The 19,279-nt window shown below is 41.1% G+C and overlaps 1 protein-coding gene across 1 annotated transcript; it reads right to left on the bottom strand.

Moving 5' to 3' along the window:
* Positions 1–3,561: 3,561 nt before the first annotated feature.
* LOC145481145 (uncharacterized) lies at positions 3,562–18,953 on the bottom strand. The gene is made up of 10 exons (XM_081459553.1): positions 18,147–18,953; positions 16,071–16,411; positions 14,603–14,879; positions 13,454–13,784; positions 12,538–12,731; positions 11,233–11,562; positions 9,327–10,236; positions 7,891–8,079; positions 7,043–7,218; positions 3,562–5,981 (listed from the first exon to the last, which is right to left on the bottom strand). Exons 1-10 carry the CDS (start codon positions 18,584–18,586, stop codon positions 5,630–5,632), a joined length of 3,540 nt encoding a protein of 1,179 aa, XP_081315679.1. The 5' UTR covers positions 18,587–18,953; the 3' UTR covers positions 3,562–5,629.
* Between the last annotated feature and the right edge of the window lie 326 nt (positions 18,954–19,279).

The raw sequence follows: 19,279 nt of genomic DNA on the forward strand, positions 1-19,279 counted from the left end.
GGATTTTATCTAGACTTAGGAAACCAGGAGTTGTCACTCAAAAATATAAAAAAATCGAATCGGCAAGTTTAAATTTACGCAAATCAGTCTCAACAGTGTCGCTAGATGGGGGGATTTGGGGAGTTTACTTTAGTATAGGGTAGCAAAATTCAACTGAACTAGCTCTGGTATAGGCTAAGGGTTCCAGGGTCCCAGCGGCACATCCCCACCCAGAAATTCCCAAAGTACCTCCCCCCGGGGCACGAGAGGAACTTTGGTCATCATTGAGGTGACAAAGTGAGAAATGATGGAGTTAAGGCTTTCAGGGTACTTGAGGTTCGTAAACATCAGCTTCAGGCGATCACATTCAGTCACGAAAGACTCCCATGTGGATGACAGGTGAAAAGCACGGTTTAACATGGTTTCAATGAGCGATTTCTTGTACCTTTTGTCCACATGGCTTTGGTGATGGGGTAGTAGGCCGGTATTTGTTGGTTTCCGGTAAACACTGGTTTCCAGTTTGTGACCTTTCTTAACCAGTGTTTACCGGAAGCCAACAAATACCGGAAAATCTGTGAAGATCTCAAGATGCGTGAACCAAAACCACCTCTAATTAATCAACAATTGCGTAGTGTACAATTACCAATGTGATCTGTGCGATGCAGAGTATGTCGGGGATACCAGCCGGCATTTGCACCAACGTATTGATGAACACAGGTTCTCCGCAATCGGAAAGCATTTAAAGAACGATCACGGCCTTTATAACATCGACGACCTTGCCAATAATTTTTCCGTCCTAAAGAAATGCAACGGAAAACTGGATTGTTTGACTTACGAAATGCTGTTTATTAGAAAGAAGAAACCTAGCCTGAACACGCAATCGGATTCCATCAGCGCGAAACTATTTGTTTAAACAAATATGTTAATGAACAATCACACCTCTCACCGCATATATAACACTGTTGAACCGTTATTTTCTTGTCACTTGATAATGATGTCATGACGACATCGAAACGTTGTGTAAAATTTCTATCGCTCATTTTTATTTTGAAATGTTTATCGAAATTTAATCTCATTAAAAAAAACAACAACAACAGCAACAGAAAAAGCAATTGTAATATATAGCATTATCTTTTGGTAGAAATGTAAGTAATGGAAAATTATTAGCGGTTCTTTTTTTCTTTCAAAGTAAACTAGAAATCAAAGACGTTGTTGTAGAAACTATAAAAGGGGTTACTTTTGCTCAAATAATATCATATACAATAGGGGGAGGAGAAAAAGTACCGAAATGTAAGTGACGTAAGTATAACCAAGTAAACAGCAGGTAAATGTTGTACTGTAACTGCGGTGTAAGTAGTGTAAAGTGAGGAATGTAACGTAATTGTATGTAGGATGCTTCGTGTAACTATTACTGATGTAGGGAATGTAAGCATTGTGTTGTAACTATTTTGCATTGTAAGTATTTTTTTTTTCGGTCTGTTAGTGTGGAAATAAATAAATAAATAAGTAAATAAAAAAAATGTCCAAAAGTCCAAAATAGAACGTTGTTTCAACTGTGAAGCGAAACCGTCACATCCCAACAGGGAGTGTCTCGCAAAGAAGGCAAAGTGCTTCAAGTGTGGGAATTGTTCAAAGGCCATAGACTCATAGTTCCTGAGAAACTGTGTAACAGAGTCCCCCAAACCATCCACGAAGGTCATTTTGGTTTTGAGAAGACGCAGCTGCGAGCCCGAGAAGCAGTATTCTGGCCAGGAATAACCTCAGATTTACTACGGACAGCCCGACCTGTGAAGTGTGCCAGACGTTCTCGAGGAGCCAGCATGTTGCCCCATGAAGTTCCTCAAGGACCTTGGAAGAAGTTAGGAATTGATTTCTTCGAGTTTCAGTCTGCCACCTATCTCCTGATAGCAGACTACTACAGTAGGTTTCCTGTGATCAGAAAAGTACGGAGCACCACCGCAAGCGCTACCACCGAGATTCTGGAGCAGTGTTTAGCGAATATGGAATACCTCACACCATTATGACAGACAATGGCCCCCATTCTCGTCAAAGGAAGTTTTAGCCTTTGCAAACCAGTACCGATTTGACCACATCACGTCTAGCCCTCGTTACCCGCAGAGTAATGGCTTCATTGAACGTATGGTTCAGACGGTCAAGCAGTGCATGAGAAAGTGTCCAGCCACAGGACGTGATCCAAACTTAGCTATGTTGATCTACAGAGCCACACCACTTACCACAAGCATACCGTCACCTGCAGAGCTTTTGAATGGACGAAAGTACAGAGCATTACCTCCAACCAGATCCCCTATCCAGAATCCCCATTGCCAGATCGTCCGAGAACAAATGGTGAAAGACAAGGACGAAATGCTCGAGCACTATAACAAGACTGTAAGAGATCTACCTTCACTGCCACAGAATCAGACAGTGTACGTACAAGTTCACCCCCAGTGTAACCAATGGACTCCAGCAACCGTTACCAAAACGCCAGTAGCGTCTCAACCGAGATCGTACAATGTCGAAACTACTAATGGAACCCAGTTAGCAAGAAATCGTCGCTTCATTCGTCCAGCTCAGGAGACTGTTCCGATACCTGCCGAGAGTGTAATGCGCGACTACAGCAGTAGCAGCGAACGACCAAGACGTGTGATTACAAGTCCTAGAAGACTTATAGAGACAATTAATTAGTTTCAGCATCTCAGTTAAGGCCTTAAGCTATTTTCAATTAGAGGGGAGATGTTACATAATCAGTTTATGTAAGTCTATTCATTCTCTCACCTTTCAGGTATAGTCGTAATGTAGAGTGTTTGATACTTAGCCGAACGTCTGCATTATCCCGCGAAGCCAAATATATGCATAGACGCTTCTGTAACTTTCTAAGATTTACTTAAGTATAAAAACTTGTGAGTTTAGCTCGACATCCATTCATTATTAGCGTGCGTTCGATTGGGATGATCTGGATCAGGATCAGTGATCCAAGATCACTCGGATCATGATGCATTAAAGGAACCGATGAATCCACTCTGGTCACGGATTCATCGGCTCCTTTGATGAACTATGATCCGAGTGATCTTGGATCACTGATCCTGGTCCAGATCACCCCAAAGGAACGCACCCTTAGTGTGTGTGTTCAGGGAATATAACTTTTGCCAACCGGAGAAGTTAACTCTGGCTCTCGTTTTGTCATTGTGGAGGCGAGCGAAAGGGGAACTTAACTACTTTTTTCACTCGTCCCCGACTTACCGAATGATAGCTGGAACAGGCTAAAGGCTGAGCCAGGGTGACTGCTTCGTCGACGATTGACCGATACTTCATTGACACTTGTTAAATTCCAGCAGTAAGAGTGCCATTTGCTGGAGAAAACGTGTGGCCGAGGAAATTTCAAGAAGTATGCCTTGTTCCGTCTTATAAGGGGAAATATAGGCATAAAAAAAATTCTCAAGTATTGCAAAAGGCAGGCTCCTTATTTCTGCTGTTGATTTCCCGTCCGTAAGGCGCACTCTCTAAATTTTTTTTTTACGTTTCGGTTTTGTTTTGGATACGAAGCTTTATGCTTCGTTCTTTCTGATCAATCACTAGATGAAACAACTTCGTAGCTGAAAAAAAATCAAAGAATAATACCTCAAAAGTAAGATAAGTGCCAGGTTACATTATTCAGTGTAGGTTACGCCGACGATCTTCGGGGTGGCCTTTCAATTTTTGCGGCGTACCGGCGTGCGGTTGGAGTTTCTGACTTTAAGGGTGCAATTTTATGTTTTGCTGATGCAGGCGTATAAACGCGCAACTACGTAAGGCGATTTGGCGTAATAAATTTGGCTTTTTAACTTCTCTTTATCCCTCATAAAATACTGGATCCTGGGCGATAACGGGTATCTTTTTTGATCCATTTCACCCTGCGAACAGGCTCCCGCTTAGGTTTAGTGTGAGCTAGCCGAGTGTAGTCTAGGGCAAGCGGGACGAGCCGAGAGCGGTCTGGTGATGAGGGAGTGTTACGTATAATTTGTTTACTCGTTGGGGTATATCAGAAAACTCAACCATTCGCCGGGGTCACCAGCTGGTTTTTTTTTTTTTGATACTACTCAACTACTCTCGCATTCTCCATGAAGTAATCTCGATGTATCCTCGACCAGGTCTCCTTTGCCATCACCCAGCACCTCATTAAAAGAAAAAAGAACTAGAAAGAACTGCTTTTAGATAGGGCATTTATTGTTTTCTAGGCGAGAACTACTGGTTTGTATTCACTAAGATGTTTACGAGCAAATTTCATCACCTAAGCGCGTAAGAATCATAATCTTCCAACTATACTCATTCCGACTGTTATTAACCTGTTATTTAACTGTTATTAGGTGGAGGCAGCGTGGCCGAGTGGTTAGGGCGCCAGACTTGAAATCCGGAGGTCGCGGGCTCAAGTCCCGCTCTGACTACTTAGTTGGGTTGTTTCTCGGTAGACCCTAGTTCAACTCCTCGGTCATGCTTGTAAATAGCCAATTGGTCTGCCTCCCGCCGTTAGGGATTTTTAAGCGTATTACGTTTAGTTGATATATTTGTTTTTTTCATTTAAAGTGGCATGCCTGTGAACTAGCTAGGTGTAGCTAAGCGCATTGACCACTATAAACAACAACATTTGAACATTCAACAACAACAACCTATAATACCATATATGCTTATTCTGGTCAGGGAAATTCAGTTCGACCTTAGTTGTTGCGCAACAGAAAGAATAGTGTATCGCACGACCACTTCCATGATACATGACAGAAAAATTCCACGTTCTGTTTGAAACTGATCTCGCACTTAACCTTGGTCATTTACAAATACCGTTCGATGTCTTCATTTGAGATAATTTGAATTAGTACGTCATGTTCCTTCCTACAATGCAAGAAATCGAAATGCGACTTCAGTTATTGCTTACGTGCAACTTTTTAAAAATAGCACGGGCTACAGAGGCCGTTGTCTGTCTTCAGTTCATCATCGCTGTTAATTTTACCGTATTACATGCTTAGCACTATCATGATAAACCTAAGAATCTATTGTAATAGTCCTTTTTTACGAGACGTGGGTGGATGCCACTCCTTCCCTAAGACCTTTTCCAATTTTGAAAAGGATTTACTCAATAATGCTGAAACTTCAACCTTTTTCTCCACACACATACTAATGCATTACATTCTAACACTACTTTACTGTTAAGATTCCATGAGCGGACGCTTCTCCCGGAGTTGTTGGGGGGGGGGGGGAGGGGGAGGTTTATTCCTATATAAAAAGGTCGGGGGTGATCGTCGTACTTTTCAGGAGTAATAAAAGGTGGTTTTGGTACCTCTTCAGGTGTTCAGCCACAAAAGATCCACAACGGGAGCTTTTGTGGTACCTTTTAGGGTATTGAGCAGAAGTAAAAACGTGTTGTTTTAGAATTAGTACGTCTTGGATGTAAAACAAATCTCAAACCACACCCACAAAGCAAGATCTTGGTACTTCTCTCGGGTTGTTTTCAGAATTTCCGACAAGCAGCCCCGTCCTTTTTATTTTGGGAGTCCCCCTCGGAACGTCTCTCCCAATTAAACACTATTTCTGGCTCAAGGGGTGTCAGCTGACGAGTAATTTGACTACGTATAAGAAGTGCTGCAGCGAGACTGCTCCGTCGCTCGCATGAATGCTGCTACTACGAGTCATCCTCAAAAAGAGCATCTGAAGCATTCTCATCTGTGGGCTCTTCGTTCAGCTCCTCCACAACCTCAAGGGACGATCTATGCATTCCATCTATATCATCTGTACAATCTGCAGTCCAGCTAGCGCTCTCGATACCTTCTGGCAGCTGAAAATTAGGGTTAATTGATAGTGCTAGGCTTCTGAGTAACTTGTTCTGTGCCTCCAACATAGTCACAACTGCTTTGCTCCTTTTCTTGTTCTTCATCATCTCCTCTCGTAGCTCAATGAATTCAGCTGATTTGCTTTCTTCAGCCAATGGTTCTAGAGGGCCTTCAGCATATCGTGCTTGTAGCCATTCCATCACTCTGTGAGGCAAAGCAAAAAGGATTAATATTCTGGTTGGGAAGTTGGCAGCACCATAAGAAATTCTGGAATAGGCTGAGAGACCGAATTTATCAAGGGGGGACTATGGCTAACATGCAACGAGGGAACTATAGTCTCCTTAGTCCAAGTAACAACAAACAATAACATGCAATTTCGAAGAACAACTGTTACCGTGATACTGAACTTTGGCAAAGGCACTCCATCAGTTTGAATATATATATATAGTAACCGATAAGCGAACCAACCAGATTTCAGGAATTACTATAGAACAGACTATTGTTACTAATTGTTTTAGCCAGGTGCAGAGTTTAAAGCCGTTAATAAAGGTTCAGTTTTGTTTTCTTCTTCTCTTTGTCTTCTGCAACATTATCAGTGTAGCTGATCCTAAACTAGCAAATGATAGTAAAAAGGCGTTGCGTGATAGAAATGACCTTGAAGGAAGACCCATCAGTTTGGAGGCCCAAGGGCAATTAGTCCGAGCGGGACGAGGGGAAAGCAGGAAAAACTATAGCAACAACAGTTTTCAACTACGCCTGGTCGGACTTGAAGGCGTCCGAAAGTTTTTAAAGCGTTTACTTCTTCTCGCACGCCAAACTGCCTCTGGGTCAGTACTAGCTATTCCTTTTCTGGCAGTTCGTGGGGAAAGAACATCACAGCCGTTGAAAGTCATAATGACGTTTGATTTACAAAAGAACACGAACAAAATAGACACTGAGGAAGACTTACAAAATACACAGAAACAAAACGAAAACGAGCGCAAAACGTCAAAGAAAGAAAAATGAAAAAAGAAAAAAACAAAAACAAAAACAAAACAAAACAAAGCAAAACAAAAAAACAAACAAGCAAAAAGACATTACGAGAACACAGGGGTGCCTTCGTCATGACATCGATCATAGTCATGGTTTTTTTTAATAGCTTGTAAATAATCGTGTTGTAAGGCATCATACCAGGTACTGGACGTTTACTAATGCCTTTGTTCTGAACGTCAACTATTCAAGATGTCGAGTCACTGTGCATGCCTGTATTCATAGTGAACACCTACCTAAGAAGTATGGAGTGGTTATTAGGCTTGTCATCATAAACCTCTTCGTAAACAGCTTGGGTGATGAAACCAGGATATGACTCTTCTATTTCAATATGATACTTAATCTGCAGAGCAAGTCTCTTGATTGTAGCTAGCTTTTTCATTTTCTCGGTATCTCCAACGGCCAGACCAACCTGTACAGAAATGATAACTCAGTTGACCGACGTCCCGAAAAGAACTCCTGACCAGACGTACTACACATGATAACTTATTTGAAATAATACCAAGTTGTAATTGGCTGAGAGTGAGTGCAACACGAGTAACACGAATGCCACGAAGTATAGCCTGACCGGAAGGAGGACATGGGAAAAATTAAGTTGGGATAGTTAAAGTGCATAATTAATTAACCTCTAGCCTCTTTGTATATTTTTAGTTAATACTAGTGAAAAGAGTTGGTTAATTTACAACTTTTCAATTATTTTTTCAAACATTCAAATTTTGTTATACTTTCAATAACAAAATGAAACTCAAATTTCAAAATGTTATATGTTCTGACCGAATGGACGTATTAGAAGAGAATGAACTAGTTTTAAGATCCTCGTGGCAAGGTATTTCAGAAACTCAGTGTTATTTGTTATCCCACGTTGCCAAAACAAAATTTGAGGCTAATTTTATGACGTCATATTCCTCCCAAAACCAATAAAATCTTAAAGACTAAAAGCGTAGAATTTCAGATAATAACAATTTACATATTGTTTCAAACATTCATTTTATTAGTAAAGTGCACCTTCGGTGGCAGTTGCCCAAATTGGCACATTTGGCTTGATTTCCTAATGGATCATAATATGTACAGGATGTTTTCTTACCAAGAGATTCATCAGTCCAACGCTCAACAAAAACAAGCACAAGAAGAGAAAAATGTATGCTACGGATGGAAATGGATTTGCCGGATTTTGGTGTGCAGATGTATCCACGAAGGTTGCTCCGAAGTCGAGCTCTCCAATCATCATAACCAACACACGAAGTGTGGACAGAGCCACGGTGTGGAATCCAGCCTGGAATAAAATACAGGATGGTTAAAACATACCGAGGCCAATAATTACTATGCAGCGTCGTTCTTTTATTGGAATAATAAACGCATAGTAGATACAGTGGAACCCCGCTTTAGGACCACCCCGTTAATACGGTCACCTTGTTATTAAGGCCACTTTATTCCGGCAGGAAAAAAAGCTCAGTCAGTCATTTTCTTATTTAAAGATCCCCTTTAATACGGCCACCCCGTTAACACAGCCAGACTTTTTTTTGGCCCGTTGGTGACCGGATTCACGAGGTTCCGCTGTAGTTCCCTGGATTGTGGGGCAATTAGTTGTCGATGAATACGTGGTCTTTCTCATCGTTTTCAGTTGAAATTTCATTTCTGTTGTTTTCTAGCTACTCCCACTGGTGTCTCTGCGTGTCCATCTAAGCATTCCTTTGGATACTGGTAAACCTTCCAGAAAACCAACCTACAAATATATCGTGACAAGAGGTACAGAGTGGCAAGAGGGACTACGAATTGTCACACACAAATAACTCATAGAGAGTGACTAGCACTTAGTCAAAAAAACAGCTTGCGCCCCATAACTTGCTACTATTCAGGTAACATTTCGCGAACTGATAATGTTCATTGTTTTTTTTTATTATTTTCATTTGAATTTTTACCTTTAGTTTCTAAGTATTACACGGTTGGGTTTATATTACATTTTGGAAGAAGGGAAATTCCAGATTTCGCTCTTTCTCTCTGCAAATGAACGGTGGATAGCGAAAGCAAACCAGTGGGCCAAAATCATCATTAATATTGGTTTGTGCATCTACATGTAGCTTATTGTCAAAAAAGCGTTTTTTGTATTTGCTAAAACAGATTCGAAGAGCAAGAGAAAGCAACGCACCTCAAAGCAACGCAAATATGCATATAATTCAATTATGTAATTTCAAAACGTGACATTTAGTACTTTGGTTTTGCAATGGGAACAAGCAACATGATTGCTACGTTCCCTGGAGGTAAGCTAGTCTATCGCACGTTAGCTAAGTACTTTTGTCCGGTTTTGTTTACAGTTGGTCAGTGCCCATTGATGCTGTTGGGTAGCTAGATAGATACACTAAACGCGGCTAGTTGGCCAAAGTCAAACGGAGCGCAACAGCACTAGACTCTAGAACTGACTCGATTTGGCTCCAGCGCATTGACCATCATCGCACCAATTATACCAATCCCCAGCCGCTCTTACAGGAGATCACACCTTATCGCTTATATGATACCACTTACCTGTTCCTTAAAGAGTATGAAAAAGACCAGTGCAAATGCCACGATGAGGTAAACAAATACCGCCATTACTTGAAACACAGTCTTGGTCACTTCAAGATACATTGAGATATAAGTGCCAAACAGTCGATATCTTCTAAGGAACAGCATCATGTTGATATGGCACACAAAAATTGCCACAGCCCCAAGAATCCAAATATCACGTGGGTCCTTCATGCTTGAGAACCTTTCATCGAGGGCATCAAGAGAGGTAACATAGGGCGCCATGAAGATGGTAGTACTGATATATAAGATCCAGTCGAGGTAATTGGAAAATTCCTTAAAATACTTCCAACGCTGGATGTATATCTGAAAAAATTCTTTGCATATGTGCAATATGGCGAAAAGCAAGACAATGTATGGCACTGATTTCGTAAAGGCAGAATCCTTCTTGTAAATATCAGAAGGCTTTGGATTGTAGGCTTCTCCAGATGTGGTCATATTTGGTGGCATGTCAGCGCCATTCGGAGGTCTGAAATCCACGCCTCCCCTTTGCTCGACTACAAATATGCTGAGAAGTACCAGCAAGATGAAATAGGTGACAAAGTCGAAGATAAATCCGAACCTTCCTAACGTGATCCATTTTCTTTCGTGGTATTTCAGTGTGAGAGGATGAAGAAGGAGCCGCTCGCGTTGATGCTTGATCATCGTTTTAACTGCAGAAAACCTTCTGCTGCAGTCCTTTACCTCTGGGCCAGGATCCAAATACTTAAAGTCGTACGTGACTGTATATTCTGGGTCGGTAGTGTTGAGGTGTGGAGAGTGATGCACGCACTGGTTCAGGACAACTTCAGCCGCTTCGGGAAAATTTTCAATCAGGAGTGAGATTGAAGTCTGCCCAGTTTTTGTCTGGTAGTTTTCGAGTTCCACCCATCTTGAAAGGAAAGAAAGAAGCAGGTTTGACAAAACGCTGAAACTACTACTCTCTCACGTTTGATCGTGTCAGATAGTTCTAAATTATCGCATTAAAAATGTCTTACATTCATCAGAAACTAACATTTCGTTGCCACTAAACAGACACATCTGAATAATTGAATAATAAATTCAATCGACTATCGAAAATAATTGGTATTGCAAAACTACGCCCAACACGATTGCCTTGAAAAAAAAATTGCGCTACTTTGTCATCCAGAAGTAAAACCAAAACCAATTGTGACTGACTCGCACACCTCTTTCCTCGCTTTACGTTAGCTATATGTATTTGGCTCGCGTTTTGATGGGATCACTAGATTGACTGTGTCCTTTGCGATTAGCCAGAGTCATTGCTTTAGTTTTGGTTTTACGAAACTCAGTTGAAAACGCTTCTTCACTAGTAATTTAATTTCGTGGTTATTCAATTGTCGATCGATTGACAAGACATTTGAAGGACCTCTTTCAGTTGCAAAGGAAGAACTATATCCACCTTTGATGTTACTTCTATCTATAGTCGATCAAATATTTCTAAACCCGTCACGTGACTGAATATGACTCAGCTAAAACTGGCTAATATCCGAGTGATATCCAACGTGTCTCAAACAATCATTGTCATTTTTGTTTGTCTTCGCTTCGACGTAATTTATTCTGTAATAAATTAACTAGGGCCGCCATCTTATCGTGTTTTGTGACGTCATCCTGTTCTGGTTGCCTGCTTTATGTAAATGTACCCCGGAAAAAGGCGCCAATTATCCTTCCTACACTACTCTCCATTCGATTTTAAAAATAAGCTCGAATGATATTTGTTCTTGGACATTATCTGTTCGGCGAAGCCCACAGTTTTCCTCGATCATTTCTCTCGGAAAACCGTTCTCGGAACAGATAACTTATTTTCGCGCCGAATGAAGGACACTGCATCTGAGATATTGTTTACATATTATTTCCAACAGCGACTAACCTTTTGTGTTTCGCAATTGCCATGGCAGCATCAGAGGATCCCGCTTTTGCTGCTATTTCCAAACAACTATACTTTCGTTTATTGCGAAGCGTCAAACTTGCCCCGCGGTCCAAAAGTAGACGCATTATCGTTGCGTGACTCAGTCCACACGCCATGTGTAATGCGGAGTCACCATTTGTGTCTTGAAGGTCAATGGTGGCTTTGAAATCCAGTAGAATCTGGGCACATTGCAGGTGGTTTCTCTTTACAGACCACATTAGAGCTGTTCGGGAGTTATTATCCCTGCTGTCAACTTCCGCTCCCAATTTGAGAAGTGTCTCACAAGTTTTTCTGCGAAAAGCCAAAAAGAAACAGTCCGCAAAATTTGAAGTGGCTGGAAACTTTTCATTTGTGGGTTGTTTACATTTCCAGTTTTTGCAAGCACTTTTTGACAATTATAAGATTTAACCGATTTGGTTGCGCTTTAAGTACAGAATACTTGCCAGGGTTGACTGTTAAGAAATGTTTTAATACTTTATGTGGAGAGAACCCATTTGAGAAAACAACACATTTTTACAATCTCAGTTTGCGCAAAAACTATTTGTAATCAGTTTGAAATACAACCTCTTACTAACCGAGCGCGAGGGCCGCGGTACTGGGGAATATTGTCGTGAGGTCGTGGGAGTGGAAAAATTCATTTTATACGCATTTTGCCCCTCCCCTCCCCTGTGCGATGTTGACAAAACACTTCCATCTAACACAAGTTTTCATTTTACTATTTTCCAACATTGAAAGGGGGAATGGAGGTGCTGGCACTTATTCTGTAGCTATTGCGGTTATGAGTTTGTGTTTTTGGCATTTTCCAACACAATTTGTCCATGGTTTTAGGTTAGTAATTAGTATATTATATGGCACTCGAGCCATGCTTCTTTTGAATTTGCCGGCTTTCGAAAACAAAAAATACACAGCTTATGACCGTTTCCATAGAAACGGTCCGTATGGCGAAATCCCGACCAAGAAAGAACCAATCAGGACACTCGGATTTACCTCAAGACTAGCTTGCCATACAATAATTCATTTTATCGAAGAAGCCTCAGATTACAGAATTAACCCCCTGTTTTACAAGTGGAGGTGGAAGGGGGGTGTTCCATTATGAAACAGATGTATTGCAATAGGCAGAAAGTATATTTCATATAATTTTGACATTCCTTTTTGACAGTTAGCTTGAGAATTTCAATTACCGCCAAAATAGTTACATTTTTTCTCACCAAATGCATTAGGAAGTCGGCAAACTAGCCAAGTTCCGTCTAAGTTATTTGGTATTACCTTTGTCCTTTTCTAGCCGCATTGAGCAAAGGTGTTCGTCCAAGTTCATCTCGTTCATTAACACCAGGCATTCCCCTGGCCAATAGTTCCACGTGTTTGGACGAGGAAGATTCTGCTGCGAGATGAAGAGGTGTCTTTTGATTCTCATCTCGATATGACAAATATTTTTGCTTGGATAAGATCAGCTCTAAAATCTACCAAACAAAGAGATTATTTTCAAATGGTGACTTCAACAGTACGTTTAGCATCAAAATTAATTACAAAGAAAAACAGTCGTCATAAAGTCTGACTGCTGGTGTGCCATAAAGTCTGGAATGAGAAACTCTTGAATACGTCTCTCCGAAAAAACTGCTTCATCTTGGGGTAAAAAAAAACTTGAATAGGGGCATCAGTTACAGAAATACTGGTTGTCAGGGGTCGTCATGGAAATAAAACATAGAAAAATCCGATGGCTGGGCTATATACTTAGAAGGGATCAGGCTCACATTTCTAACAGCCTAAGGTTGCCTTGCGATGGACACAAACTGGCCAAAGGAAACCTGGTCGGCCATAAACTACCTGCCGCCGAACTTTAATGGCTGAGCTTAGTGAAGTAAACCTCACACGAGGGGAGACACAACATGCTGCACAAAATAGTGATAGATGGAGAAGAATTAAAATTCTAAGAAGCATCTTAAAAGAAACTTTGTTTCAAAAATTTTTTTATGTTGTTTTAATTATCTCCCTCTCTTTTCTCTCAACTGAGATTGCAGGATAGGTGAAATTGAAAGGGAATAAAAAAGAAAAACATGACACCAAATTAAAGCTCCTTCAGTGATCTTCTTTTAATATTGTCGATACTGAAAATGGGGCAACCAGCGTAGTATATTTCGCTTGTGGTCACATTTGCAGTACTTCTTTTTAGCAAACGTTTTACCTTGATATCTTTTGACTTGGCAGCGTAGTGCAAAGGAACCCTGTCCCACAGATCCGCTTTGTACAGATTTCTTGTACCGTGACGACTCTCCAGAAGCATTGCTAGGATCTTTAACTGCTCATTTTCCACCGCGATATGAACACAAGTTTTCATGAGCAAATCGGTTGCATTCACGTCAGCACCAGCTTTAATTAGCACCCTGGCGGAGTCAATATGCCCTGCAGCTACGGCGTTCAGGAATGGCGATTGGCCCTCACCATCATGTATGTTCACTTTGGCTGCCTTTTCAACGAGAAGCGAAATGAGTTTTGTTTGGTTAAACTGAGAAGCCCTGGAAACCAACAATAATGTTTCAAAAATGTTACATACGACGACATGGGGGCTTGAAACAACTAAGAATATTACTTTTCTTTCTGAATGAGATTTTTTTATCGGAGACTACCTTCTGCATATGCCAATTTTAGAAAACATCATGAAAGCTCCAGTTTGCCGCCAGATGCATTAAAGAGATTGGAAGTAATTCGAGACGCTTACTTTTGGGTTTTTCCAGGTCAGCCAGTCATGCTCCATTGAAGTATTAATTATTGGCACAGAATGTTGGAAGTGATCAGGAAGCTAGACTAGCTTGACTCCACATGCATTAGAGAGGTCGACAGTAATTCGAGACGCTCAATTTTGGCCTTTCCGGGTTATCCAGTCATGTTCAATGGGAGATATTATTAGCACAGAATGTTAGAAATGATCAGGAAATGCTCTAGTTTGACTCCAGGTGCAAAGTATTGACACGGTTTTCATCCAGTCATATAGTATGAATACAGATTGATATCTGGAGACGGTCCAGTTCAAACACATTCATTTGCTACTCCGAGTTTCATGCTTCTCGCGAAGTAATCATTAGTCAATTGCCAAAAATAAAGGTTACAGCCTAAAATATACGCATTTCGGATTGTGACCATTTTTTTTGGCAGTTGCCTGATGATTGCTCCGAGAGAAGCATGAAACTCGGAGTTGCAAATACATGTGTTGAACTAGTCCGATACCAGATATCAATCTATTCGCAGTTCTGGTTTTTCCATTGAGCGCTTTAGTAGCAAATGGAGTCTTCAGATTATCCGCTCGTAATTTATATACATATATCGGTATACAAACCTGTGAAGCGGTGTTTTGGAGTCTCCATCTTTCATGTTAACACCAGCTCCTCTTGATATTAGCAACTCCGCCATCTCAAGATTCCCTTTAGCAGCCGCTATGTGTAGTGGCGTGGTTTCCTTAGATTTCCTAGTGTTGACGTCTGCGCCATGGTCAAGACACAGTTCAGCGGTCTTGACATCGTTATTCAAAGCAGCCATGTGCAAAACAGTGTTGTCCTGTAAGTCCTTGTTCCCCACCAGTTGCTTTTCAGTCGTATCAACATCTCTGTCAGCGGCTGGGAAAGATGGGAAAGAGAAAAAATATATTTCAGGACTTTCACTAAAGTAAAACTGCAAAACTGTCGAGAGCTGCCAATGGATGATATCAGGCTGTTGTGCTTCAGAAGATAATGTTATTGTTTCAAGCTAAGTGTAGTAATAATATATGAGAGAATCACTGAGCCATTAAAGGGGTCCGGCCTTCCTGCAAAAGAAGTGCAAAAAAGTGGAAAACGAGTGCAAAGTGCAAGTTAATACGAAGATTCTGAAGTCAGTGGGGAGAAATTCGAAGACGCTGACGATCATCCAAGGTATTTCAAATATGGCCGAGAGTCACCTGAAGCCTTTCGATGATGGCCAAAGATCAGACCGAAAACATCGTAACATCGCCCGAAGATCGCCTGAGTTAGGTAGTATATTGATGCATACTCCTGGTTTTCTCTCAAGAAGATAACACTAAGATTGCTAGTTGGGGAAAATAGTGAGAGAGAAAATAAAAGGCGTAGGGGTAGGAGGTGGAGGAGGGTGGAGAGGTGGGCAAGGGAAAGCGAGAGAACGGACTCTTTCGCTTCTCGTCCCCTATCCCTCCTCATTTTTGTCAGTTCAACACCTGGAACAGACTAACACTAAGGGACCTAAGAGAATGAAACGTCACACTATTTTTTTACAATTATGTTTTCAGCGAACCTTTTTTTTTTCCATCACAGATGACAGTAGGTTAAATACGAAAAACCGAAGAATGATAAATAGGCAGCCGCTAACCTTACTTTTCTACATAGGTAAGGTAGGTAGGTGTAAAGATAAAATCCGGATTACTGATGGAATAACTCACTGATCATAACAACAACAATAACAACAGTTACCTTGTTGTGCATTAAATAAATAAACAAATTAAAAAAACAAAACAAAACAAAAATAGTCAATGTTTTATTGTTTTTGATCAAGCAAATTCACCAAGTTCTTTGAAACGGGTTCGAAGTTCTTTCCAAAGATGTATTGCCTGAAAAGAATTCTTCTGTTTTCCTATTTTTGTCCTTATGCGTGCAGTACGTAGTTTGTGCAAATTTTGTGCAGCTGCATATCTGGTATTGTAACTATGTATATCACTGGCGTGCTGGAAAACGCTGTTGAATAGTTTAGGCAATTGCCTAATTACAGTTGTCACATGACTAATTTTATCACTTCTACAGTCATATCTACTTTCTAACCTCGGTTAAGTATCATTGTTGCCACCTGTGAATGCCCATTCAGAATGGCGTTGTGTAGAGGAGTCGTGTTGTCTGCCGTAACTGCCTTGATGTCTGCTCCTTTGTTCAGTAGAAGCTTGCAGACTCTGCAATGTCCTTCACTACAGGCCAGGTGCAACGCAGTTTTTCCAGAGCTATCTTTTGCATCAACTTTGACTTTCGGGTGCTCTAAAAGGACTTTAACGATCTCTTCGTTTCCTCTGCGCGCTGCAAAGTGCAATGGAGTGCTTCCCTTTTTGCCTTTGATTGAAGGGTCGGCACCCCCTTGTAAAAGAGCGTCAACGGTGGAGAGACCATTGAACCTAAAGGAAGGGATCACATGTTAAATGAACAAACAAACAAAGAAACACACAAACAAAAACATTATTTATCAAAAGGATAATGGCGAATGTTTGGGATGTCCTTGGAACAATACTGAAATACTATGAAACAATTCCAAAAATAAGTTAGGCGTATTTACAGTCTCTTGTTGAAGGAAGATTCAAGATACCATGATTGCCACCCTCTAAAAAGGAGCATAACAATTGTTCGAGTCATCTGCTTGTCTGTTTCGCAGTCATTTAAGTCGGTTTACTGGGTAGTCGCACGAAACGCGTAGCCACGTGTGAGATAACCATTGGAGGAGTACAATGTCATTTTCAATAGGTAGTTGGGCATCCTCGCGTTTTATTTTGATCGCCCATTCCATCCTGCGACGGATATCCTTGTGAATATATGAAATATTGCATCTTGTCTGTTGTCTGATCGACCGCTATACCTACAAACTGCAGCTGCACATCATTTGTGAAAAGTAATTCTTCTTGGCGTTTTTTCCTGCCATTTTGGTGGCCCTTTGGCCTCTTTTTCACGTTACCTCCGGGTTAGGGCGGACATAGGCTCGATCACCAGCCGCTGTTCGGGAAAGGAGCCCGCGCTCATCCCCCCGGCCTGCGTAGCAGGCGTATAAAGGGGAGGGGGGGAGGAGGAAGAGAATTCGGGAACGGGAGGAACGTAGACCGGACTCGAGAAAGCGGCGGAAATCGAGCCTAGGGCGGACATACAGTAGAGAAAGAACGGAGCGGCGCTATATGTTGTCTGAACCACATAGGACGGAAGAAAAAAATGCGCCATGTAACTAAGAAAACAACAGAATAAAAGAAAATGAAAGAAACAATATGCTAGAAACCTCCAAGATCACAGAATATCATGCGACCAACATAACTTTCGAAGGCACATTGAGATTGAGGCATAACCAAACAATTGCTGTTGTTCAATCCTATAAGCCTCGGCACCATATTGATAACATTAAGAATTTTAATACTATCGAAATTGGCCTATTCAGATTGTTTTCGATGACATCGTTTAAAGTTGCCATGTGAAACCTCTAAGAAACAGAAAATTAATACAAACAAAACTTAGAAAAGGCTTAAATAGCGAACAGCTCAGAGGTCTTCACAATCAGTAGCGCCGATCTCAGCTGGATGCTGGGAAGGTCTGTAAAATCGACGCAAATATCATGCAAATTTTCGGTCTGTTTAATTTCTAAAAAAAGCATTTCTGACCTTTTAAATCTCGTTTTTTTTTTCCTACTGATGATATTAAAAGAAACATGCTACTCCAACCTTGTAGACATTTAAGATATTCATTCAAAAATGGAAGATTAATCAGAGCTATTTAGCTGTGATGTACGTTGAACTGGAAAATTACTGACCCCTGTAATGTAATTCTGTTAGACTTGACTTGTAATCAAAATAATATATATAGCTTATTTTTCAATATGGTTGCACCTGTACCGGCCACCCGTTTTGAAGCACGAAGCATGCAGCCCAAACTGTCGAAAATTTTTAGAAGGTGATCTACCGAGCAGTCATTGCTTATAGATAAATTAAGAAAATCTTCTAAAGCATTCATAACAATTTGTTTAGTTGGGGCATATCGTGACCGAAACCAAAAAGAAACTGAATTCTCGGGACGCGATTTTGACCATTGTCGTTACACTGAGAAATAACTGAGAAAAAAGCAATGTAGAACACATAGACCTTACAAGCTCCAACTCACCTGGCAGCTAAATGAAGGGGTGTCCACCGGTATTCACTTGTGCCAGTGTTAACATCTGCTCTATGTTTTAACAAAGCGTTCACGATTCTGTGTAAGTTGTAACGAGCTGCGACATGAATAAGCGCGAAGCCATGTCTGTCGGTCTTATCGATCTCTTGCTTGTTCAAGTGGCCGAGTTCTTCTTCGACGAATTCCAACTTGTCCTCGCGGACAGCTTCTAAGAGCCTCAGAGTATGAGCCGATACGGGGGTTGTGATGTCGCTCGTTTCTCGAGAATAAACAAAAGTCGGACTACCTGGCTTTGTCTCGGGTTTGATATCGACTCGCGGTGTTAAAGACTGTAATTCGCCTGTTTCTTTCTGGTCTTTCTTGAACCTAAAGGGATTTGAACTTGAATCGCGCCCTCTTGGCTTCCGCTGTGCTGTGTTTTCTTCTGACATTTTTTATTTTTTTCGCTTCTCTTCTCTCGTTTCGTCGTTTTGAGCCGTTCCGTCTGAAGCGAGATGTTACCTTAGGGTCGACCTAGGGGGTATAGTAATTAATATACGTTGAAAATTTGCATCATTTAACACAGGAATCCTATGATAGGCCACACCATCAATCAATGCATTTAGTTCAATGATTTTGATTTAATAGCTGCTCTTGTTTCGCATTCCTGGTGGGAATTATACGCATGGTCTAGTCGTCACTCAAAATGATTTTATGATTGTTGACCGCGACTCAGTGATATCGGTGCTATAACATAAGAGTTAAGGCCAGTTAAGGCCTATAGTTCGCGCTAACGACATGACATAACTGGACATGCCAACATAATGACATAACGACATAACGACATATAACGACAGGATGTTCTCTGCAAACATGAGGACATAACGTCCTTCTCGTGTCGTTATGTTTATGTCGCTATGTCGCTGGTGTGAACTAGGCTTAACCAATAGGAATGTTGACTGACTCGTCACAGACCGTCAAGGAGTTTTCTTTGTCAGCCTTCTGATTTAATTCTCGAATCGCGCTTTGAACAGGTGGGAACATATCAGGATGGGTTACGACCAAAAATAACTTTGGCAATTAATTATGCTGTTTGCTAATGCTGTCCTGCTCATTTCCAACGCAGCTACCGTTTACTTACCCTG

Source organism: Orbicella franksi, chromosome 3, assembly GCF_964199315.1.
Source record: "Orbicella franksi chromosome 3, jaOrbFran1.1, whole genome shotgun sequence".
Lineage (NCBI taxonomy): Eukaryota > Metazoa > Cnidaria > Anthozoa > Scleractinia > Merulinidae > Orbicella > Orbicella franksi.

Coding starts and splice junctions, on each gene's coding strand:
- LOC145481145 (XM_081459553.1), bottom strand. CDS start 18,586: ATGTCAGAAGAAAACACAGCACAGCGGAAGCCAAGAGGGCGCGATTCA. Junction 11,563..12,537: donor GCGGCTAGAAAAGGACAAAG/GTAATACCAAAT, acceptor GGCTTTTCGCAG/AAAAACTTGTGAGACACTTC. Junction 8,080..9,326: donor TCATACTCTTTAAGGAACAG/GTAAGTGGTATC, acceptor ATTTTATTCCAG/GCTGGATTCCACACCGTGGC.